The 25,432-nt window shown below is 36.9% G+C and overlaps 2 protein-coding genes across 6 annotated transcripts in view; one reads left to right on the forward strand and one right to left on the reverse strand.

Annotated features, from left to right (window-relative positions):
* Positions 1 to 3,456: 3,456 nt before the first annotated feature.
* him-4 overlaps positions 3,457 to 25,432 on the forward strand; it is a gene marked incomplete at both ends in the record, with an annotated part of 36,200 nt that continues 14,224 nt past the window's right edge. For 2 of the 5 annotated variants that reach the window (NM_077234.7, NM_001373449.3), the window contains 31 exons: positions 3,518 to 3,770; positions 4,268 to 4,372; positions 5,618 to 6,261; positions 6,343 to 6,448; positions 6,531 to 6,852; positions 7,005 to 7,392; positions 7,445 to 7,616; positions 7,700 to 8,514; positions 8,670 to 8,793; positions 8,956 to 9,179; positions 9,229 to 9,627; positions 9,805 to 9,927; positions 9,981 to 10,763; positions 11,016 to 11,105; positions 11,157 to 11,244; positions 11,303 to 11,487; positions 11,534 to 11,636; positions 13,133 to 13,248; positions 13,301 to 13,409; positions 13,538 to 13,739; positions 13,826 to 13,985; positions 14,034 to 14,123; positions 14,590 to 15,550; positions 15,719 to 15,920; positions 15,980 to 16,359; positions 16,611 to 17,001; positions 17,279 to 17,522; positions 17,796 to 18,113; positions 18,386 to 18,563; positions 18,610 to 18,888; positions 18,936 to 19,048. In NM_077234.7, coding sequence (NP_509635.2) covers positions 3,518 to 3,770; positions 4,268 to 4,372; positions 5,618 to 6,261; positions 6,343 to 6,448; positions 6,531 to 6,852; positions 7,005 to 7,392; positions 7,445 to 7,616; positions 7,700 to 8,514; positions 8,670 to 8,793; positions 8,956 to 9,179; positions 9,229 to 9,627; positions 9,805 to 9,927; positions 9,981 to 10,763; positions 11,016 to 11,105; positions 11,157 to 11,244; positions 11,303 to 11,487; positions 11,534 to 11,636; positions 13,133 to 13,248; positions 13,301 to 13,409; positions 13,538 to 13,739; positions 13,826 to 13,985; positions 14,034 to 14,123; positions 14,590 to 15,550; positions 15,719 to 15,920; positions 15,980 to 16,359; positions 16,611 to 17,001; positions 17,279 to 17,522; positions 17,796 to 18,113; positions 18,386 to 18,563; positions 18,610 to 18,888; positions 18,936 to 19,048 — 8,667 coding nt within the window. Of the gene's footprint in view, positions 3,771 to 4,267; positions 4,373 to 5,617; positions 6,262 to 6,342; positions 6,449 to 6,530; positions 6,853 to 7,004; positions 7,393 to 7,444; positions 7,617 to 7,699; positions 8,515 to 8,669; positions 8,794 to 8,955; positions 9,180 to 9,228; positions 9,628 to 9,804; positions 9,928 to 9,980; positions 10,764 to 11,015; positions 11,106 to 11,156; positions 11,245 to 11,302; positions 11,488 to 11,533; positions 11,637 to 13,132; positions 13,249 to 13,300; positions 13,410 to 13,537; positions 13,740 to 13,825; positions 13,986 to 14,033; positions 14,124 to 14,589; positions 15,551 to 15,718; positions 15,921 to 15,979; positions 16,360 to 16,610; positions 17,002 to 17,278; positions 17,523 to 17,795; positions 18,114 to 18,385; positions 18,564 to 18,609; positions 18,889 to 18,935; positions 19,049 to 25,432 lie in introns of those variants that run through there. The other 3 variants (NM_001373450.2, NM_001373451.2, NM_001029411.3) reach the window with 2 other exon arrangements.
* F15G9.5 (uncharacterized protein) lies at positions 18,124 to 23,780 on the reverse strand. Its single transcript, NM_077236.7, has 6 exons — positions 23,464 to 23,780; positions 20,191 to 20,322; positions 19,912 to 20,021; positions 19,775 to 19,835; positions 19,538 to 19,688; positions 18,124 to 19,401 (listed from the first exon to the last, which is right to left on the reverse strand). Exons 1-6 carry the CDS (start codon positions 23,625 to 23,627, stop codon positions 19,201 to 19,203), a joined length of 819 nt encoding a protein of 272 aa, NP_509637.1. The 5' UTR covers positions 23,628 to 23,780; the 3' UTR covers positions 18,124 to 19,200.

The raw sequence follows: 25,432 nt of genomic DNA on the forward strand, positions 1-25,432 counted from the left end.
TGTGTTGTTGCTCAAAATACAAATTTAGACACCTGTATGTCCGCTAGGGTCGATTGATTTTTGAGTGTTTGTAAAAAATGTAAAATTACGTTACGTTATTGTCTCTGATTTCTCGCCAATTGGCACACCTTTAAAGAGAATCAAAACGGTTTATATCTAGTAAAATGATAAAGTTGTTTTTATATTTAAACAAACAATTGGCTTTTCAAAATTTCAAATAAAACTGTGAAAAAATTTGGGTAAATTCGCTAATTTTTAAATTTTACCGCAGCAAATGGTTATCAGTGTTCAATTAACAATTTTTATAATATGGAACTTAATAAATAGTTTTTGTTGGTTTAGGTGAAATCTTTATAAATACGCTTCCAGGTTCGGAATAGTTTGTGCGGCGGCTCTGAGTTTTAAATATCTGAATCAACAAAAAAACACTTTATGTACAACCGAATAGTGAAAATAGTAGGAAAATAAAACTCATTTTCTGTTTTTAGAAATTTTTAGCTAATTTCGGAATTTTTTTAAATATTAAATGTTAAAGGTTACCTATTTTTCGGATGGCATTAAAAAGAAATTTTGGTCATTCAGTCGTTGACTTAGCAAACAACAAAAAATCACAATGTTTTCAAATTTCCCAGAAATTTAGTTTTTCAGAGACCGTGTTTCAACAACGGAATGCCTGAAAACATTCAGACTTATTTTCCACTTGATAAATATTTGGTCCTACTTTTTGCCTCGTCCGATCGTTTCTCACATTTTGCAAAATGACATGATCAGTGTAATTGACGGGACGATTGAAAGTGGAATGTTCGATTGGAAATTGGACGGCCGAATTGGATTTAGTTCAAAAAACTTGGCAGCTGCTCTCTGAGTCGGAAACTCGTGTACGTCCAAGCACTAAGCGGACAACAGATCTCGTTCGTAAAAAAAGAAGAAAAAGACAAAACAGTTAGCGGATCTGGAAAAGTAGAAAATTGGGATATAATGGTTTATTACTTGAAAAATATCACAATTTCGCCTAAAATCACAATAAAGCTGCCCAATAATGTATCATTAAAATCTCACTAAGTATTGATTATATTTTTCACAAAGGCTATTTTGTCAACTGTTTGATAGAAACATCATTTTTTGACACACTCTTCAATATATTTAAATAAGTTAAAATGTCAAATGTTCACTTCGAGAAATGGTAGGCAAAGTTCTATTGTTTTTTTTTAACTTGAAAAAAACTCGCTTTGTGGTTTCAGGTGGCTCATCTGTCAAAATATATCTAATCTACAACAGAGTACTAAGTGGTAAATTTGCCAGATGATGTGAGCATCTGGAAAAATATGTATATTTTTTTGGCGCACATCAATGAGGTCGTTGTTTGGAGAAGGTTGGAATGTCCTAGTTACTCATTTTTGTTCGTTGCCTGATCACCAAATATCAGCTTTTCTTAATATTTAAACTCTCGGCTCTCCAAATAAAAATCCCAAATTTTTATTTTATTTTGTTGAATTTTATTTGTTGAATGATTTTTATTGGTGGCAAGTTTAACCAAATGACGAAAATTTGTATCATTCCAGGTAATTCGTCTAAACGCAACACATCTTGCGGCTAATCGACGAATCTAATGACTAGCGCTAAGTGGTTGTAAATGCTCGAGTCGCTTTTCAATTCAAACGGCAAAACGGTTGTCGGTGTTGCTTCGCCACCGCACCGACAATTCATCTCAGGTTTCCTCCTCCACTTTCATCTAACTTTTCACTATTTTCGCGGTAATGTTATCTTAGACTGACCAGTATCGTCTTCAACATTGTGTCGTTTTCAATGTGTGCTTACTGTGATTCAACAAACGTTAAAGTTTTTTTTTTTTTTAAATCAAATTATGATTTTAAATTAACTGTTTCAACTTTAAATATTTCAGATCATGGTTGATAAGAGTGGAGTTGGGCGTAAAGAAATAATCCGAATTATATTATTGTAACAATATATTGAGATTTTGATAATACTTCGAAAACTCACGCCTGTGTTCAATTATGTATAGCAGAAAATACCCCTTGGAAAATTATTTCAAGGAGTGAACACAGTGAGACTCACGTAATCAAAGTAGCAATAAGAATTATACATTTTGATGAAATCATTTTGCATATTAAAAATCAAATGAAGATGAAAACCACTAAAAGTAACAAAGCATGTTAATACTTATACAAATCTTATACAAGATGGTTTTGATGGCCCGATACTGAAAACTCAAAATGAGTGTTCTATTTGAAGGCTGAAATTGAAAGCTAATCGTTGGTCAGTATCCATAAAATTTCAAGATCTTAAACTTAAAATCATTGAATATGATTTTTTGTAATAATTGAACACTTGAAATTTGAAATGTTTTCAATTATTCGAAATTACCATCGCCTATAAAGCCTATAAGTCTAAAAGTACATATTGTTGCAGGCTTCACAGTGGTGTCAGTGGGCAAGCACGCGGCGTCCTATACTAATAAAACATCTGTTTTGTCTATTGAAAGCATGGGATTTACCACTTCTATTCCATTTTGGTGACCTCTGCTTAAAAACAGAACACTGTCAGATGTAACCCAGCTGTGTACTTTCATATATTTTCATTTTATTAGCATTCCATTGCTCCATTTCATCTCAGATTTGACCTCATTCATTCACTGCTCCATTAATCATTCTCGAATAGTAAGATACATTCCCCAATCCTATCACAAATCTTTTCTTCCCTATCATCAAGAATTTTTTTCTCGTAATAAGTTTAACGGAGATATATTGGCCATGAATCATTCCAACAGGAGTCGGTGGTGAAGTATTTGCCCCGGGTTCCCGAGACCATGAGGCCGCCGTTGTTGCTGTGGCTCACAGGGGAAGAAAAATGGATATCAATAGAAAGACGTGTGAAGATAGCCGAATGGTAATTAATGAGTTCGGTTTTCTCTCATTGCAACGTGTCGGCCTTCTCTTCTAGGCTGCCCGTTATCAACCAATATCTCTCTTAATATCAAATGCTTTCTTTCTTTTCAAATTTTTTTCATCGCTTTCTTCTAAATTTTTTTCTTCTCACTTTCACTTCTGGTGTCATAGATGCTCCACAGACAGGCTGTCTCCGATTAGCCACACCTCCTTCTACACCACCAGTGCATACAAAACACAACCTCCGTCTTCCTCCGCCCCGCCCATTGCTAAACACTTTCGTTCAGATACTTTAGTTCAATATCAATCCATCAACCTTTTTCTGGATTCTTATTTGATGTAATATTTGCATAATAATTTTTATTTCAAAAAAGTTTAGCAAAAACTGATTTTGTTCAAAAGAGTACATTAATTGTGATGGTTTAGCCATCCAGTTTTTACTGAGCTTCAAGAAAAGTTTTCACCAAACCATATTCTTATACTTAGGGAAGTTGCTAGCGTTCATGCTTTAAAAAACGTTTGAAATCTTTAATTGAAACATTGCCTTAAATTTCAGATTTTCTTAAATACTCTCCTAGGAGCAGCACATCAATCCTTCAATATCTTCAAAAATGGGACGGAGTCCTTCATGGCTCTACGGGGTCCTGGGTCTCCTTCTACTGGCCACTACGTGCTCATCAGTCAATGATGACAAAAATGACCCTACTGGAAAATCTTCACTCGCATTTGTATTCGATATAACTGGTTCCATGTTTGATGATTTGGTGCAAGTACGGGAAGGTGCTGCTAAAATCTTCAAAACTGTGATGGCGCAACGTGAAAAGCTAATCTACAACTACATCATGGTTCCTTTTCACGATCCATGTAAGTTATTTATTTATGTCAAAGTCTAGAGAGTGGGATAAAAAATAAAAATTTTACACTAGCGTGATTCATGTGATCAGATTGCAATTAATCTTGCACTCTTTCTACTAGCATTTTGCAACACAACCAGGACCCACGAGCGTATCACGTTATCTAATAATCTAACAAAAACATATTATTTGAATGTCTATAGATCACATTTCGTGAAATTCTCGAAAAAAAAGGTTAAACCAGTTGCTCAACTTGAAAAGCCATCAATTGTGTTGGTTGAAATATTGCGGGGTTACAACAACTGTGCATCAGTTTATCAGTTGCATCGGACTGCCAAATAAAAAAAACGAAGAAAAAGTGACACCTTCGCTCCCTAGCTATGTACCTATCTTTTACAACAAAAACGGAGCAGGAAACTGCTCTTTGTCAATTCTAACACCACATCAAGATATATGGGGGATAATAAAACTTCCTAATGGCACTTAATGTGATTTTTCATTTTTCAGACTTAGGAGAGATTATCAATACCACCGACTCAACATACTTCATGAGACAACTCAGTAAAGTGTACGTGCACGGAGGAGGTGATTGTCCAGAGAAGACGTTGACCGGTTCGTTTTAATTTTTTAAAAATTAGTTGTATGTTTTGGATAGTTAGTATTTGTTTTGCCAGAAGATCCTATTCCTTTTGGTTTTCTTTTTGAAATGTTGCGAAAAGTTGAGAATACGTGTGAGAAAAGGTGACGAAGTGCGTTACGCACAATTGCGCTCTTGCAAAAGAAAGTTGTCTGAAGCAATGGGCCACAACACCTGCCGAAAACGGTCCGAATAAGAAGGTTTTGAGTCAGCAAGCGGGATTGAGGGCGAATGAATAGAATGTGTTAATTGATAGTTTAGATAGTGGGCTTTAGAAAACAGGAAAAAAAACGGTTTCCTTTCCAAATAGTCACCATGAATATAAATTAGGTTCTAGAAGATATTGATGTATGTGATCGTAGAAGAATGGAACAAATACGAAGAAGAAATGAATACTGCTGCTCTAACCCAGACCATACTTGAAACTCAGATACTTGACATTTGTCCTTAATACTGTGACTTTTTTTTAAATATTGTGAACAATATAGAATGGGGAATAGTGATGAAAAAGGCTTTGTTTTCAAAAGTTATAAACATATGTTTCATTTGTGTTTAACAATACCGAGTATACTTGAAATGTTTTCTTGAGAAATTAAAAAAATTTAAAGTGACGTTTCATGGAAATTCAACCGAATATACATGTGGTTTCTATGAACATTCTCCGTTAAAATATTCGATCACTTGAATCCTTGTTCAATATATTAACAAGAACCAAGTATCGGAACCACATGGTAGCGTGAGCTCAAATTTAAAACTCGTAAACTTTTAGACACAACGTTTTCCTAACCATCTGCTTTGTTACTCTCGTCTCTTGCCACAGATTGTAGTTATTACTGGACGAACGGAAATGAATTGCTGTATTTCGAAGTCATTGAAACTTGACACCATGAACATTCACAGATGTAACCGATCGTCTCCATCCTCCGAACTTCTCAATTCAAATTCATCGCCCCGAACTTTGTAGAAATGTGTGTAATAACTTTTTCGAAACTTGAGATGAAGTTCTAGAGAGGAACGTGCAGAAACCAAATGTTAACAATTGTTGGAAAAGAAGTGATGCAACATCAAAAGAACAGGGTTGTAAATCCTTCTACATCTACAATAATATTTGCACATTTTACAACTGCGATGCGCATATTAGTCTGTGTTGCGCAACGTTCTCTGCGCGGGGGAGATAGAAAAAATTAGCAAGTATCAAAATGTACTATTTTTACTTACAGGTATTCTCAAGGCACTTCAAATTTCCTTACCGTCCTCATTCATTTATGTGTTCACTGATGCCCGATCAAAGGATTACCACTTAGAAGATGAAGTTCTTAATACAATTCAAGAGAAACAAAGCTCAGTTGTTTTCGTGATGACTGGTGACTGTGGTAATAGAACACATCCAGGATTCCGTACATATGAAAAAATCGCCGCTGCATCTTTTGGACAAGTTTTCCATCTTGAAAAGAGTGATGTCAGTACCGTATTAGAATATGTCAGACATGCTGTCAAACAGAAGAAAGTTCATTTGATGTACGAGGCACGTGAACGGGGAGGAACAGTGTCTAGAAACATCCCAGTAGACAAGCATCTCTCAGAGCTCACCATCTCATTGTCAGGAGATAAAGATGACTCAGATAATTTGGACATTGTACTTCGCGATCCTGAAGGGAGAACAGTTGACAAGAGACTTTATAGCAAGGAAGGAGGGACAATTGATCTCAAAAACGTGAAACTCATTCGTTTAAAAGATCCATCCCCGGGAGTATGGACTGTAAACACAAACTCAAGGTTAAAGCATACCATTCGCGTTTTTGGTCACGGTGCTGTTGACTTTAAATATGGATTTGCTTCTCGTCCGTTGGATCGCATTGAACTAGTAAGTGTGAACTTTTTCTGACATCTTTAGTAATAGCTCGAATCTAACATCTGAAGTAATTTGTATCTTTATTCTTTACAGGCTCGTCCCAGACCAGTGCTCAATCAGGACACATACTTGCTAATTAATATGACAGGTCTTATTCCACCAGGAACTGTTGGAGAAATTGATCTTGTCGACTATCATGGTGAGTCATAACACTTGAATGACTTTATTATTACGAAATGTGTCAATTATCAATTTACGAACATATCTGACGTATTTTGCAGGCCATAGTTTGTACAAAGCAGTAGCATCTCCTCACAGAACCAATCCAAATATGTACTTTGCCGGACCTTTTGTTCCACCAAAAGGATTGTTCTTCGTTCGTGTCCAGGGCTATGATGAGGATAATTACGAGTTTATGCGTATTGCTCCAACTGCAATTGGAAGTGTGATTGTTGGAGGTCCTCGTGCGTTCATGTCACCAATTCACCAAGAATTTGTTGGTAGAGATTTGAACCTGTCGTGTACTGTTGAAAGTGCATCGGCGTACACAATCTATTGGGTAAAAACTGGAGAAGATATAATTGGAGGACCACTTTTCTATCAGTAAGTGGAAAACTTCTTTTTTTAAATTTAAACGCATAAATTTTGCAACAAAAAACAGCTTTAAAATTGCTATTGAAATGTTTAGCTAGGTACGCAGTTGCACGTCACGGAGTTTGCACATTGAGGTTGGAGGCAAAATTTTATAATTTCAGCAACACTGATACTTCGGTTTGGACTATTCCTGAGCTTTCACTGAAAGATGCTGGAGAATACGAATGTCGCGTCATTTCAAACAACGGAAACTACAGCGTCAAAACTCGTGTCGAAACTCGAGAATCTCCTCCAGAAATTTTCGGAGTTCGAAATGTTTCCGTTCCGCTTGGAGAAGCAGCATTTCTTCACTGTTCTACCAGATCTGCTGGTGAGGTTGAAATCAGATGGACCCGATATGGAGCAACAGTTTTTAATGGGCCAAATACTGAACGAAACCCGACAAATGGAACTCTCAAAATCCACCATGTTACGAGAGCGGACGCTGGAGTATATGAGTGTATGGCGAGAAATGCTGGAGGAATGAGCACACGAAAAATGAGATTAGATGTAAGCTTTTCGAGGTGCGGATATAGAAAAAAAACAATAACCATTATTTTAGATTATGGAACCACCATCTGTCAAAGTTACTCCACAAGACGTCTACTTTAATATGAGAGAAGGAGTTAACCTCAGTTGTGAAGCAATGGGAGACCCGAAACCAGAAGTTCACTGGTACTTCAAAGGAAGACATCTCCTTAATGATTATAAATATCAAGTTGGGCAAGATTCAAGTATGTTCAGGTTTTTATAATTCTTGCTTAAATACATATACATGAATCATTTTATTGATCAGATTTATAGTAACACATTTCAGAATTTCTCTATATTCGAGACGCTACTCATCATGATGAAGGAACTTATGAATGTCGCGCAATGAGTCAAGCTGGACAAGCTCGTGATACTACTGATCTAATGCTTGCCACTCCACCAAAAGTTGAAATTATTCAAAACAAGATGATGGTTGGACGCGGAGACCGTGTCTCGTTCGAATGCAAAACTATCCGTGGAAAACCACATCCTAAGATTAGATGGTTCAAGAACGGAAAAGACCTTATCAAGCCAGATGACTATATTAAAATCAATGAAGGACAACTTCATATCATGGGGGCAAAGGATGAAGATGCTGGAGCCTACTCCTGTGTTGGAGAGAACATGGCTGGAAAGGATGTGCAAGTGGCTAACCTGTCAGTTGGAAGAGTGCCAACTATCATCGAGTCTCCTCATACAGTTCGCGTCAACATTGAGAGACAAGTCACACTTCAATGTCTTGCCGTTGGAATTCCTCCACCAGAAATCGAATGGCAGAAAGGAAATGTATTACTGGCTACACTCAACAATCCAAGATATACTCAACTTGCGGATGGAAACCTTCTAATCACAGATGCTCAAATTGAGGATCAGGGACAATTCACATGCATTGCAAGAAACACATACGGACAACAATCTCAATCTACGACACTTATGGTAACCGGATTGGTGTCACCAGTTCTTGGACACGTTCCTCCAGAAGAGCAATTGATTGAAGGGCAAGACCTGACACTTTCATGTGTTGTTGTTCTTGGAACCCCCAAGCCAAGTATTGTATGGATTAAGGATGATAAACCAGTCGAAGAAGGACCCACTATCAAGGTAGAATATTATTTGATACATGAATTAAAATTAATTATTACTCTAATTAGCCGAAACTCAATTTCTATTTTATTGTATTTTTGATCACATTGGCAGAATGCTTGAAGAATTGTATCACTGACACTATTTAATGATTTTATATGTAGCATTTTCAGATTGAGGGAGGTGGATCCTTACTCAGATTGCGCGGTGGAAACCCAAAAGACGAAGGAAAATACACGTGTATTGCCGTGTCACCAGCAGGAAATAGCACACTCCACATCAACGTACAGTTAATAAGTAAGTGATACAAACCGCATGATGCATGGGTGATAGATGAAACACGATGATGAGTGAGTTCTTCTACTCCTATTCTTTCTTGCCCAACCAATTTTTATGACCTACCTCCCATCTTTTTTCTCATTTTGTCTTCATTGCATGATGTGGCGTTTTTCTGTTCAGAGAAGCCAGAGTTCGTGTACAAGCCGGAAGGAGGAATCGTGTTCAAGCCGACAATTTCTGGAATGGACGAGAAACACGTGGCAGTTGTCAATTCAACTCATGATGTGCTCGATGGAGAAGGATTTGCAATTCCATGTGTGGTTTCGGGAACACCACCACCAATTATCACTTGGTATTTGGATGGCAGACCGATTACCCCGAACAGCAGAGATTTCACTGTCACGGTATGCTTTTCTTTACAGATTTATCAAACTCCAATATTCAAATTTTCAGGCTGACAATACACTTATCGTCAGGAAAGCTGATAAGTCGTACTCTGGAGTGTACACGTGCCAAGCAACAAACAGTGCAGGAGACAATGAGCAGAAGACAACCATCCGAATCATGAACACTCCGATGATTTCTCCAGGGCAAAGTTCATTCAACATGGTTGTTGACGATTTGTTCACCATTCCGTGTGACGTCTACGGAGATCCAAAGCCAGTGATCACATGGCTTTTGGACGACAAACCATTCACGGAGGGAGTTGTTAATGAGGATGGATCATTGACAATTCCAAATGTAAATGAAGCACACAGAGGAACATTTACATGTCATGCTCAAAATGCTGCTGGAAATGATACACGCACTGTTACACTAACGGTTCACACCACGCCAACAATTAATGCTGAGGTAGGGTAAAAGTCTAGGAAGGATTACCGAACTGTGTGTAAATGGTTTAAACTTTAGATAATACATAAAAACAAGCTTGCAAATTATAGCAAAATGAATGCGTCTTTCTAATTGATTTTTGAACAACTTCCACACTATTTTTTGAGACCCCAAATGCTAAAATAGTTTTCCTTTCAGAATCAAGAAAAGATTGCTCTCCAAAATGACGACATTGTTTTGGAATGTCCTGCTAAAGCACTTCCGCCCCCAGTGAGACTATGGACCTATGAAGGAGAAAAAATTGATTCTCAACTGATTCCAGTAAGATTCTGTTTTAAGAAAGTGCTCCAAACTGTAAATGATAACAATTTCAGCACACCATTCGCGAAGACGGAGCTCTTGTTTTACAAAATGTAAAACTCGAAAACACTGGAGTATTTGTTTGTCAAGTTTCCAACCTTGCTGGCGAAGACTCTCTGTCCTACACACTCACTGTTCATGAGAAACCAAAAATTATTTCTGAAGTTCCAGGAGTTGTGGACGTGGTCAAAGGATTCACTATTGAGATTCCTTGCAGAGCCACTGGAGTTCCAGAAGTTATAAGAACTTGGAACAAAAATGGCATTGACCTTAAAATGGACGAAAAGAAGTTCTCAGTAGACAATCTTGGAACTCTTAGAATTTATGAAGCTGACAAAAACGACATTGGAAACTATAATTGTGTAGTTACCAACGAAGCCGGAACAAGCCAAATGACAACTCATGTGGATGTTCAGGAGCCTCCAATTATTCTTCCAAGCACCCAAACGAACAATACAGCTGTAGTCGGAGACCGTGTAGAACTCAAATGTTACGTTGAAGCCTCGCCACCAGCCTCGGTTACCTGGTTCCGAAGAGGAATTGCAATTGGAACAGACACTAAAGGTTATGTTGTCGAGTCTGACGGCACTCTTGTGATTCAAAGTGCATCAGTGGAAGACGCTACTATTTACACCTGCAAGGCTTCAAATCCTGCGGGCAAAGCTGAAGCAAACCTTCAAGTCACAGTTATCGCTTCTCCGGATATTAAGGACCCTGATGTTGTCACACAAGAATCTATTAAGGAGTCTCATCCATTCTCACTTTATTGTCCAGTTTTCAGTAATCCACTTCCTCAAGTAAGCTGGAATTGCAATTGTTTCCGGCAAATGACAAAAATTCATAAATAAGAAATAACGTGTTAGCTGAATAAATTGAAATTTCAAAAGCAGTCTATTTGAAATAATATGAGAATGCTTCCGAGAACAATCATTTTTTATTTCCATTATTATTTTTGGTGATGATATACATCAAGTGTTCGACAAACTAAGTGTCTTATTCAAATCTCATTTATTAATTACTTAGAGTTTAAGATATTAATTTATTTACAGATTTCTTGGTACCTCAACGATAAGCCGCTTATTGATGACAAAACATCATGGAAAACATCGGATGATAAACGAAAACTCCATGTGTTTAAGGTAAGATTTTCCAATGTTATTCTAAATTTCTTACTCAATGCACATTTTCAGGCAAAAATTACTGATTCTGGTGTCTACAAATGTGTTGCACGTAATGCTGCTGGTGAAGGAAGCAAGTCGTTCCAAGTGGAAGTTATTGGTGAGAAAATTGTGTTGTTTGGAAATTCTGTCTAATTATTTTTCTGTCCCCTTTTCAGTTCCTCTTAATCTTGACGAGTCGAAATACAAGAAGAAGGTATTCGCAAAAGAAGGAGAAGAAGTTACTCTTGGATGTCCTGTTTCTGGATTCCCAGTTCCACAAATCAACTGGGTTGTGGATGGAACAGTTGTGGAACCAGGAAAAAAATACAAAGGAGCAACTCTCTCCAATGATGGTCTCACTGTAAGTCCTAAAAATATGAGGAGGCAATTTTTCTCTTTTTTTCTAGCTGCATTTTGATAGCGTCAGTGTCAAGCAGGAAGGAAACTATCACTGCGTTGCCCAAAGCAAAGGAAACATTTTGGATATCGATGTGGAATTATCAGTTTTGGGTATTTCTTTTGAAAACAAATTTTTTGGCACAACAACAGCTTTATGTACAACGCTTTTCCTAAACCTTTTAATCAGTTCAGATCTAACGTTGGCGTGAAGCCACGCCCCAAAATTTTTGGTTTCTTACCACGTAAAATTAATTTTAATCTTGATACTCCTGAGTTTACCTATGTTCGCAAGCTTAAGTTTCTCTCATTACCTCCTCCAATATTGGAGGATAACAAAAACACTCGGTTCTCACCATATTCTATCAATTTGACGCTCGAGGATGTTGTTACAGCACCGCCACGTATACCGGCCAAGCTGCTCAAGAAAATGCATGGGAACGGAAAAAAGAAAGTGTGGGAACCACGTCGTATCAAAATTGTCGCTCAGTGAGGTCGAAGTCCCAAATAGATATTGTGTCTTGTTTTTCCCCCAATATTTTTTCTTAACTAATTTTACTTACGAAAAAAGTGCGTGCATTTCACATTTTTCCTATGTTTAAGAAAATAATCAAAATTTAAAAGCAAAAATCATTTGTAGCTCTAGATCCGCTCTATTTAGACTTTATAATTCAGAGGCAGCTGAAATGTTTTACTTGCATTTGAATCGATATTCATAGTGATATGCGCTTTTCTACAAACAAACCAAATATTAAGTACAATGTTATTACGCCTTCCAAGTGTCTTTAAGCTTTCTCTACATCAGTTGAAATTATATTAAAAATTTATTTGAATCCTATTTACACCCAATTTTCGAAACTTATTTTTAAGGTTGTATATTTTACATTTTTTCGGAAAAAACCAATTTTCATACTTGATTCAAGCATTATATTATAATTGGTACTTACCTATAATCTACTTTTACATTCAAACTGATTGTGCTGCTTTGTTTTTTTAAGGTTCAGGAAAATATAGTTTGAAGCCAAAGGCAAGAAACAACCTTTCATGCTTCTCTTTTTGAACATGGAAAATTATTTTCAAAAACGAATAGCACAATAAACAAGTACCATTTGTCTAAATCATTTAATAATTACGCTTGAGTGTCATTTTATTGTAGTTCCCTGTCCGAAGCTTTCTCTCACTAACCAAACGAAAAAATGTCCCACAATATTCCGTTTAGTATTTGCATGTGCATGTGAAGAATAGTGTGTGTATCACCTTAGCGTCTGCCTTCCGAATGTATAGACATTTTAATCACTTTCCCCCTTAAGTATAATAATTCTGCTTATTTCCGGTAAAAATTCAGTTGTAATACGCTTCAGGGTAATTTTAATTCATAACATGTCTTCCCTTATACTTTATTATTTCACTTTGTTACTCTTCTCCCTATTGTGTTAGATGATTTACATGCGTTTTCATTTGTTTTCAATAAACATGCACAGCTCATTCACACTTCTTCTATCCTTTGTTGCATCAAAAGTCTGCGATCATCCACAGTCACATTGGAAAGCGTTGTACAAAAAGCTACAATTTAAATTACGATTAAAATTTGCACTTTGCTTCTATTTCAGCGGTTCCAATTGTTGGAGAAGATGACAATCTGGAAGTATTCCTTGGAAAGGATATCTCATTGTCATGCGATTTGCAGACAGAATCCGACGATAAAACCACTTTTGTGTGGTCAATTGTAAGAGGCTGCCCGATTCTGTATAGTTTCAATATTGGTTTAAATTTTTCAGAATGGGTCCGAAAGTGATAGACCAGATAACGTACAAATTCCAAGCGATGGTCATCGTCTTTATATTACTGATGCCAAACCCGAGAATAATGGAAAATACATGTGCAGAGGTGAGTTTTCTCACGATGTAATTTATTAAAAGCATAAATAAGCGATCAAGTATCAATATTTAAAAACTGTTTTGTTTTTTGTTTTGGGTGAGAAGTAAGAAAATTTCTTTAAAAAAGTTTAATTCTAGTAACGAACTCTGCTGGAAAAGCGGAGAGAACGCTGACTTTGGACGTTCTTGAGCCACCAGTATTTGTGGAACCAGTTTTCGAAGCCAACCAAAAACTTATTGGCAACAATCCTATTATCCTTCAATGCCAAGTCACTGGAAATCCAAAGCCGACAGTCATTTGGAAAATTGATGGAAATGACGTGGACAAGAGTTGGCTATTGTAAGCTATCCCCTTTCTTGTTTAAAGATATCATCTTCAATTAAAATTATTCACTCAGCCGGAATAATTTTCATTCGACGTTTCAGCGACGAAAGTCTAAGTCTCTTGAGAATTGAAAAGCTCACCGGAAAATCTGCACAGATCTCGTGCACGGCTGAAAACAAAGCAGGCACTGCTTCCCGAGACTTCTTTATTCAAAATATTGCTGCACCTACGTTCAAGAATGAAGGTGATCAAGAAACTATCGTATGTTTTTTTATTGTAAAATTGTAAAGATCGTTTTTGAATTTTCAGTTCCGTGAATCAGAAACCATCACCTTGGATTGCCCAGTCTCACTGGGAGATTTCCAAATTACTTGGATGAAACAAGGACTTCCCTTGACGGTGAGTCAATATAACTTTTCAGATTTATCAAGCCTTCACTTTTTGAATATTATGTTTTTATTGTTCTTTTTCAAATTTAATCAGCAACATTTTAATGTTTCCTTCGAATATAGAGTACGAACAGTGTATAAATCCTTAAAAACGTTTTTATGGTGCTAAAATGTTCATATATTATAATAGAGCTTTTCAAAATGTTTTGGAAAGTTTTTTATTTCGCTTCAAAATGCGGTTAAAACATTGTTGAAGTTTGAATGCGATAGTGCATTTTAACAGATTTCTCGAAAAGTGGTCAAACTCTTTTGACTGGAAATCCAAACATCCCAAAACATTTTGAGAAGTTATATTTTAATATTTGATCATTTTCGCACAATGGGTTTCATCAATATTTTTATACTTTTTTACTTTTAAAGAATCTATAGAAATTAACAAATAATTCACAGAAATTATACATAACTTAAATATTTAGGAGAATGATGCCATTTTCACTCTTGACAATACTCGTCTTACCATACTCAATGCGAATCGTGATCACGAAGACATCTATACTTGTGTTGCCAATAATACAGCAGGTCAAGTTTCGAAAGATTTCGATGTAGTTGTTCAAGTTCTACCCAAAATCAAAAATGCTGTGGTCACCCTTGAAATCAATGAGGGTGAAGAGATTATTCTCACTTGTGATGCTGAAGGTAACCCAACTCCAACTGCTAAATGGGATTTCAATCAAGGAGATCTACCGAAAGAAGCAGTATTCGTAAACAATAATCACACAGTTGTTGTCAATAATGTCACAAAGTATCACACAGGAGTTTACAAGTGCTATGCTACTAATAAAGTTGGTCAGGCTGTGAAGACCATCAATGTTCATGTCAGAACCAAGCCGAGATTTGAATCTGGACTAACTGAGTCAGAATTGACTGTCAACCTAACACGATCGATCACTTTGGAATGTGACGTGGATGATGCTATTGGAGTTGGTATCAGTTGGACAGTAAATGGAAAACCATTCCTGGCAGAGACTGATGGTGTTCAAACCTTGGCTGGTGGAAGGTTCCTTCATATTGTGTCAGCGAAAACTGATGATCATGGTTCATATGCTTGCACAGTGACTAATGAAGCTGGTGTTGCCACGAAGACATTCAATCTCTTTGTTCAAGTGCCACCAACTATTGTAAATGAAGGAGGAGAGTATACAGTTATTGAGAATAACTCACTTGTTCTGCCATGTGAGGTTACCGGAAAACCAAATCCAGTTGTAACTTGGACTAAGGATGGAAGACCTGTAGGAGACTTGAAGTCAGTTCAAGTTTTATCCGAAGGACAGCAGTTCAAAATTGTTCACGCTGAAATTGCTCACAAGGGATCGTATATTTGTATGGCAAAGAATGATGTGGGAACTGCAGAGATCAGCTTTGATGTTGACATTATCAGTAAGTAATTTGTTAGATAATCTGGAATTTTATCCAATTTTTTTAGAAGAAATTGTTAGTTGCTCGAAAACAGTTTAAATTTTAGATTTCATAGAATATATAAGGTTCTTATTTTGAGATTGTTTGCGTACATTTTTTTTAATTCATCAATGTTGTTTTTAATTTTAGCTCGGCCAATGATTCAAAAGGGTATCAAGAATATAGTCACTGCAATCAAGGGTGGAGCTCTTCCGTTCAAGTGCCCTATTGATGATGACAAGAACTTCAAGGGACAGATTATTTGGCTCAGAAATTACCAACCAATCGATTTGGAAGCGGAAGATGCTAGAATTACGCGTCTTTCTAATGATCGCCGTTTGACAATTTTAAAGTAGGAAACTCTTAAACAGTCAATAAACATACAAATACAGTAACATTAATACTTTTCAGTGTCACCGAAAACGACGAAGGACAATACAGTTGTCGTGTGAAAAACGACGCAGGAGAAAATAGCTTCGACTTCAAGGCAACTGTTCTCGTTCCACCAACTATCATAATGTTAGACAAAGACAAGAACAAGACGGCAGTGGAACACTCAACTGTAACACTTTCCTGCCCAGCAACTGGTAAACCTGAGCCGGACATCACTTGGTTCAAAGATGGTGAAGCTATTCACATTGAAAACATTGCCGATATTATTCCAAATGGAGAATTGAACGGAAATCAGCTCAAGATCACTAGAATAAAGGAAGGAGATGCTGGAAAATACACGTGTGAAGCTGATAATTCGGCTGGAAGTGTCGAACAAGATGTCAATGTTAATGTGATTAGTAAGTTCAGATCTAAAAGATTCGTTCAGTTTTCAAAAGCTAGCTAGTTTTCTGTCCATTTTTTGTAATTGAAAATTGATGTTTTTATACGGTCAATGTTATGTAAATTCTAAAAATATAAAATTTCGCTTTCCTTTTCTTTATTTTGTAATTTTTTAACTCTTAATTTTTAAAAATGTTCAATATGCTCTCTTAAAAATGAAAAAATGGTCATAAAACTAAATCGAGTTTCTTAATTTTTAACATTTCAGCAATTCCGAAGATCGAGAAAGACGGAATCCCATCTGATTACGAATCACAACAAAACGAGCGTGTTGTCATTTCTTGTCCAGTGTACGCAAGACCACCAGCTAAGATTACATGGCTCAAAGCAGGAAAACCTCTTCAATCTGACAAATTTGTCAAAACCAGTGCAAATGGACAGAAGCTATATTTGTTCAAACTTCGAGAAACTGATTCTAGCAAGTATACCTGTATTGCCACTAATGAAGCTGGAACTGATAAGAGAGATTTCAAAGTCAGCATGTTGGTTGCTCCCTCATTCGATGAACCAAATATTGTCCGTCGTATCACTGTGAACTCCGGCAATCCTTCCACTCTTCACTGCCCAGCAAAGGGAAGTCCATCCCCTACTATTACATGGTAAGTGAAGAAGAAAGGCAATTTAGAAAACATCCGTCATCTCATTGTGAGTGGGTATTGAGAAATAGCGAAATTGAAAATTTTATTTGATGCTCCCCCAAAATCCTTCCGAAAACAAATTACCTAATGCTCAATTCCAATGAAAACGGAAAACAAATTTAATTTATTAAAACAGAAAAAAAAACAGACTGAAAACAAAACAATACGTTGACGGATCCTCATAAAATTTCTGAATAGATAAACACAAAATAAATGATTAAATTGAAATCTGATTTAGGCTCAAGGATGGTAACGCAATTGAACCAAACGATAGATATGTGTTCTTTGACGCGGGCAGACAACTGCAAATCAGTAAAACGGAAGGATCAGACCAAGGAAGATATACATGTATTGCAACAAACTCCGTGGGCTCCGATGATTTGGAAAATACACTGGAAGTTATTATTCCACCGGTTATTGACGGTGAACGCAGAGAAGCTGTTGCGGTTATTGAAGGATTTTCATCTGAGCTTTTTTGTGATGTAAGAATTACTGAAACTTTTTTGATAACATATTTCTAGTGACTCAACTTTGAAAGTAACTATTCACATTTGACAACTCTCAATTAAACATTTTTCGTTTTAATTAAACATTTGAAAATTTATAAATTAACTAAATAAGTTAAAATGACTGTGACTGACTATTCAAAAATAAGCGTTCATTATTGTTACTTGTGTTTATTTATCAAAAAAAATTTCAAGAAATACAACAATTTCCGAAATGTTTAAAGTCAGAGTTCATATCTTTATTTTCAGAGCAACAGTACTGGTGTGGATGTTGAGTGGCAAAAGGACGGATTGACTATTAACCAAGACACTCTTCGAGGAGATAGTTTCATTCAGATACCATCGTCTGGAAAGAAAATGAGTTTCCTGTCGGCAAGAAAATCAGATTCAGGGCGTTACACTTGTATTGTGAGAAATCCTGCGGGTGAAGCGAGAAAGCTCTTTGATTTTGCTGTCAATGATCCTCCATCTATCAGCGATGAATTGTCATCTGCAAATATTCAGACCATTGTTCCTTATTACCCCGTCGAGATAAATTGTGTGGTATCAGGGTCTCCCCATCCAAAGGTAAGTGTAGAAAGTGAAATATTCATTATATAAATTTAAAAATCGATGAAAGAGTGTCATCACAGTCCGAACATGATAGTTAAAGAGGTGGCTTTTCGAGAAAAAGGCATGAAATACCTTAAAGGGAGAACAAACTGAAATATTCCATAAGTGAGCAAAATGAGGAAAGGGTTTACAAAGCACGAAATGTGAAAATTAGAAAATCAAAAAACCAAATACAATTTTAAATAAATTATACATAATAGTCATATTTTCATTTTTACTGTTTTCAGGTGTACTGGCTCTTCGATGATAAACCACTAGAACCTGACAGTGCTGCCTACGAATTGACGAATAACGGTGAAACTTTGAAGATTGTTAGATCACAAGTGGAACACGCTGGAACCTACACTTGCGAAGCTCAAAATAACGTTGGAAAAGCAAGAAAAGATTTCCTTGTTAGAGTTACAGGTATAAGAAATTTTAATCCAACGTTTTGATGGTCGTTATATTCTAGCACCTCCACACTTCGAAAAGGAACGGGAAGAGGTGGTTGCTCGTGTTGGAGACACAATGCTTCTTACATGCAATGCAGAATCATCGGTTCCACTGTCTTCAGTCTACTGGCATGCTCACGATGAAAGTGTTCAAAATGGTGTCATCACCAGTAAATATGCAGCAAACGAGAAAACTTTAAATGTTACCAACATTCAACTAGACGATGAAGGGTTTTATTACTGTACAGCTGTTAATGAAGCTGGAATCACCAAAAAATTTTTCAAACTGATTGTCATAGGTTAACTAGAAACTTATGTGTATTGAAATAAGTATAATTCAATTTAGAAACTCCGTACTTCCTTGATCAACAGAAGCTCTACCCGATTATTCTGGGAAAACGTTTGACTCTTGACTGTTCTGCCACTGGAACACCTCCACCAACTATTCTATTCATGAAAGTGAGTTTTAATTACAGTTTCACTCGTTATCACAGATACCTATGACAGTCTCCTAACATTATAGAAAAAACAGAAAAAGCGAAAGGAAACTGGGAAGAAATGTGACCCACATAGCATTTTCATACCGGTTTTAAAAATTGAGGAAGGAGTTCTTAGATAAACGAGATGAGCGAGACTAGAATTACTGAAAAAAATGGGACGAGAAAAGAAATATGGGAAGACGAGCAGACTCCGTATTTGTTGCAAACTTTTCCACCAGCACATTCGAGACCAACGCGCCAAATTGGCTTTTGAAACATATCCATGATTTTGTATTTCCGATAGGCGTTTTGACATCGACGATTTGTTGGTTTCTGGAGATTTATTCATTAATAGGGGAATGATATGAGTTTTAAATATTGTTGTTCTTTTTTTTTAATCAATTTCAACTATTTTATAATTTCGACATGTTTCTTTCTAAATGGGAAGAAAAGAAAACATGAAACTAACCAAATTGAAATCATAACAGCACAATTGACATCGATCTTCTGATGCGAAGCCTGTGTCTTGGTCTATTGATGGACAGTCACACACCATTAGATGTGGTGCATATCTTGCACATGGATTTTCACAGGTGTTATCAACGCATAGTTTTTCCATTCTAAAAATCAAAACTTTCTTACGATGTTATCCTTTCTCCCGGCTCTATGAAATTTTTCAATCTTACTGATGATAAGAAAAACGTACTTTCGATCACACACGGATCCAGGTGACTTAGTGTGACAAACAGAGTTTGAACAGCGGCCGCCTGAGAAATGAGAAAATGTGTTAGTAGAAGTTGAGTGGAAAAAGAATCGATCATTGATGATCTAATGTACGCCTACCAATGCAAAGTCTCGCTGAATCGGTATCATCGCATGGGAGACCTTCTAACTCAGCGCCATGCATCCGACATCTGGAACATGCCTCGCGCTCCCATCGTTCACCATTTGGTCTGTAATATGTAACATGAGTGTTGCGCTTCACTCCCATTGAGAATACATCTTATACATAAATAACTAAGTTGTGCTTGGAATACTATAGCCTAGAAAAAGTCACCAACACACACGGTGATACTCGTGAGAACTAGGAAGAAGCGTCTTTAGTGCCACCTGACTACTAACCGTAGGATATTATGATGATGGGCTGCCATACACTGATGTTCCGAGTTTCCACAACATAGATAGCAATAGTTGTCCTCCTCAGCATCACATTCACATTCCTGCATCCCCCGTAACGAACACGCCGAGACACATCTGAAAAAGTAATCTTATTAAATGCGAGCCATTTTCGCTTTTCCTGCTCCCCCCAACACCATCCATCTCCCTTTCCAATAGTGCACACACAAAATTTACATAGTCCCTCGTACTCCCGCATGCAAGCAGTTGTTGTAATGGAGAAGAAGGATAAGTCATCGGGGGCGCTCTTTTATAATGTGGAAATAGCAAGGCACATCTCATTGACTGGCTCAAAACCAATACCAATTCCATTACGAAAGGCTCCCACTTTTCATTAGAAAACTTCTCATTAGAAGGAGTGATATAGTGAAGTATAAAATAATGTGAATGATAATATTGTCCTTTTAAAACAATCCACAGTTCACAGATGGGTCTTGACAGTTACACTTTTCGATTGTTATTTTATTAATTTTGCGGTTAAAAAAAAAAGACTTTAGACAAGACAATGCTAAAACTAATTTGAGCTGGTTCAAAAGTCACCACCACGAATTATATTTGTGTTCTTGTTAATTAGTAGATATTTTGTATTTGTCTTTCAGTTTTGTTTCTCGCTTCACTGCTAAGATGTGGAAATCTGAAAAATGTCAACTAAACGAAAAAAAACCAATTTCGGTCTCCGACCTCTACCTCCTCCTTCTTCGTTATTCTTTTACTATAACTTTCGTCTTCTTTTCTTTTTCAAAGCCATTCCTTCTCTGCTTGCCAATCCTCATTTGTCTTGTGATGAATGGAGGAAAAGGCAAAAATAAAAGCAAAAATGGGGGGGGGGGGGGAGTGAGGGAGAAATTCATTCGCTTTCAGTTTAAAATACGATTAATGGATGGGAGGTGACTGCCAATTAAAAACACTTTTTGCATGACGGGCTCACTTTTTTTTCGTCCCTTTTGAGAAAAAGAAGATGGAAAATAGCTCTTCTGAAAATATTATGGCACATACAGAATTCGATATGAAGTTTTTGGATAGAATGTAAAAAAAGAAGTCAATCCGGTGAATACCGATGAATGTCAGATTACGGTAGAGTAAATAGTAGAAGATGCAATTGGCTCAACTCTTACTCAGCCCCCTGAATTTCAGACAACCTTCAGCTTTGCATCTGGAACACACAAAACGTCTGGTCTTGTTTTAGGTTGTCCAACAACACTTTTTGTCGTCGTCAAAGATTAATTGAAGTTATATATCCCACCCCGCGTTAGATCCAAGCGTCATGTGTCACCAATCTTACGCTCGCTGTGTGTCTCAGTTTTCCACAAAATATCTTTACCCCAGGAATCGATAACACCTGTTGTTACGGAGTTTGATACCAAAACCGGGATATTTTGGAAGGGTATGTTTTGGTACTTGTTGATCGAAGCGATGTAATGATGATGATGACTAAGAGGGTAATTTGATATGTCCTGGAGAATTCTAAAAATTAAAAGAAAGGAGAGGTCTGCACTTGTTGTTTGTTTTCCTAGAAATTCTGAGCGCAGACCTGAAAAAATTAAAAGAATTTTACAAAATCATAATTTATTTGGCAATGGCTTCTGGTTTCTGTGTCTGTCTTTTACACGACACATCTAGTTTTGGAAAAACGAGGAAAATGTTCCCAAGGGATATGCTCCTTAAAGTTACCCTCTGTCCCCGCGTCTTCGTGCCTCAATGTAAGTGAGCGTATTTATATGAGGTTAGTGGGTGGAAGTGACTGAGAGTGTGCATGGACCCTTTCTTTTTCCAAAAGAAGTGTATGTGGCAACGAATGAGCACAGAAGAAGACGAAGAATTATCATTCATGATCGGCTCGCGCCGTGCGTTTTGATATGCCCTTGGGAGAGTAAAAGGGTCTAGCGAAAAAAGAAGGCAAGAGTCAAGTCAAAATGATGGGTTATTTTTCCCTCTATACGATTCATTGTAAACGATAAAAAGAAAGCTGTGAAGAAAAGCTTGTCACGAACACGTTCCGCTTTTTTCTTGTGCCTAGAAGGCCTGGCTCTTCCAGAAAATGTTCGTTTTAGAGATGATCAATGTTTCATGGGCAGTGAATGTATGAGTGTGCATGTTTAACCCCTTTCGTGACTTCTTCGCAGTTCTATCCATGCGTAAATTTTTGAGCACATTACGGGAAACTTTGGCGAAATATCTGACAAGCCATGCACATTTCGAGTCATCAATTCAAGAAGGTATATCCTCTTTCGAATGTACTTTTATAATTTATGGTAAAAATTCTAAACAAGACATCAACACGAAGCGAATGTGATGCATCTTCATTTTCACATTTCGCTTCTGTCACTATCTTTTTGAATCACAATGAATTGAAAAGTAGACGAAAAAAACTCCTGTGCTCTGAAAAATCCCCGCTGAGGCTAATTGCGACGACGGAAGCGCGTAAGGAGAGGGAATGGAAAAAGTAAGCGCCAATTGCACTTCACTACTCCTAAAGTATTGGCCAACGAAAGAATGGAATCGAGCACTTCGGACAATGGATTTTGAATTCTCTCACTCGAAACCTTTTTGAATAGGCAAGAGCTGCAAAATCCAAAATCGCGCCGATTATAGAGCACAACTTGAGGGCAGCTTGACAGGTTTGACAAGACAAGTGTTAGTATCCATCTCAATCACTCATCTTTTTTCCATTCTGTTTCTCTATCCAGATGACTAGCGAAGATGTTTTATAAATACTGAAAAATAGTGATTTTTGAGCAAAAAAGGCTCAAAATGACTTTAATCTTTTTTGTTTAGAACTCTGAATGTTTGGATAAAAATTTGTTCTCCCCCAAAAATGGCACGCGTAAACTTAAAAACTTTTTAGAGAAAAAAAGCACAAAATGGTCCAGATTTTATGACTTTAGGCTACTTGAATACTAGAATAGATTGGATTCGATTTACACTTTTCTTTTTGCTCGCATTGCATCTACTATCGTGGCTCTTCTTTGTCCTGGAGTTCTATTCATACATACTATAAGTATAATCTAGCATACAACATGTACTTTTATGTATTCATTACAATTTTGTTTCTGAAGCCTTGTTAGTTTTCTTACATAGCTAACTGATAGTTCACGAAACTTGCACTTGTTCTTTTTTTTTCCTTCTTTAACTAGGCGATAAATGAGAAAAAGGAAAAGCGGGAGCGAACTCTCATTTTGGCCCATAAAAAAAGTCATTATTAGTTGCAAATGGACTTACGTGTTGTTCCTACATACGGTAGCAGCGTTCTCGGAGCATATGTTTCCTTCCGCTGAGCACATATGAGTCCGATGTTCGTGTTCGCTTGCGGTACTGACGGCGGCAAGTGTAGTGAACATCAGAAAGATAATATCGCCGCCTCGGTGCTTCCATCGTATCATCATACTGATGACTCCAGGACTGATTAGTCAATGATTACTTTGTTGATTAGGTGAGAAGGGTGTGATTAAAAGTGCAAAAAGAGCACAATAAAAGCATGGGAAACGTGAATGGCGGGGCGACGACGGCGCGGCACGGCGGGAAGGGGACTGGGAAAAATGGGAGGGAGATGGCTTGAAGAAGGCGCTGCTTGCACGGGTGTATGTGTGGTGGGAGAGTGGATGGCTGATGTGGGGGGCTCGCGGCAACAGAGAAGCGCCCCAGCAGATCGAGACAGAAGACGAGACTCAGAGTGGTAAACACAAGTGGCACGCCCAAATCCTTCACGCATTTCGAGAGAGAACGAGGAATAGAGAATGTGATAGAGAAACTGGGAGAATGGAAAATTGCAGTACACGGAAAATGTTCGAGATGCAAAGAGAACAAGCTTGATTAATGAATGGTTCAGACAAGTCAATTCTGAAAAGGTCATTCCTTAGAATATATGCAGTGGAACCTACTTGAATAGTGAAAAATCAAGCTAGTTTTATCATTCATGAAGTTTATATACAGTTCAACTTTAATTACTTATAGGCTCACTTCACAAGAAATAATATCAGTTAATTAAGAGAATGACTTTTTAAAATTTTATTTAATAGGGATTTCGAGATTAAAAAATTGCATATCTACAGTTTAGTTTATTAACTTTTAATACCCTTAACTAAGCTGTTTTGTAAAGTTATTTTGTTTTTGAGATAAATATTTCAAAAATGATTGAAGTGCTGAAGGCTGATAACATGTTCCCACACGGCCAACCGAATTCGTTTAAAATATATACTTCCAAAACATTCATGCAATTTCTGAAATTTTCATTTTTTACATATAAGTATGTTACTCCGATATTTAAAAGCTTAACATCAGAAAAAGTGCCTCGCCTAAAATAATGACTTTTTCTAGTTGAATGTAGAGAATGCAAGTTGAACTGCCTAGTCTCTAAATAGTTTTGACCTTTTGAAAAGCAGAATCTGAAAATGCTTGGTAGTAATCGTTTTTCATTCTCTGTCTCTCAAATTCTTTTCACGTTTTCTTCTTATCTAACAACTTCATCGCAATGAGCAATCATTGGAAGAAAAACTTGATGAATTGCAAAAAAACTATGTTATATATATTTTCCGGTGTACAAAATAGACAGAAACGTTGTGTTGCGTACCATTTTTTTTCTGGTGTTGCTTTTGGCAAGATGAGTCTAATCTTGGATTATCTCTTTTCAACACAGAAGCTCTCTTTCTTTTCTTCTCTCAATGTTTAACATTTTTGCCTATTACATTTCCAACATTGTATTTCATGACATCCTAGAAGTACAAGACAGAAAAAAACTCGATTAGTGTAAAGTCCATTCAAGAATGCTTCGGGATGAATTGAAGAGAGCAAAACAAGAAGAGATCGAAGTGGAAAATTCAAAGAAAATTCGGGAAAGGAAAGGGGAAAATAAAAGGAATAAAATGAATGAAAAGGGGAAATGGAAATAGAAAATACATATAATTCAAAACAAATTCAAAAGGTATTGTTATTGGTTTCGTGTTTCTTTTTTGCTGCAAATTGTGGAGGTGGAAAAGGTTGATGAGGGTCTCTGTGAGGCAAACAGAAACAAAAATTGAGGAAAGGTATTGCGAGACAAAAAAAAGAAATAAAAATTTTACCGAACAAAGACGAATAGAAAAAAAAATGAAAAATTTCATACATGAGTCGCGAGGCCTGGTCGCTAGCTTTTCCAAACCCTCCAATAAATGAGGGCACAAGGAAGGCTAGAGGACGCCGAGATTGATGAATC

Source organism: Caenorhabditis elegans, chromosome X (assembly GCF_000002985.6).
Source record: "Caenorhabditis elegans chromosome X".
Classification (NCBI taxonomy): domain Eukaryota; kingdom Metazoa; phylum Nematoda; class Chromadorea; order Rhabditida; family Rhabditidae; genus Caenorhabditis; species Caenorhabditis elegans.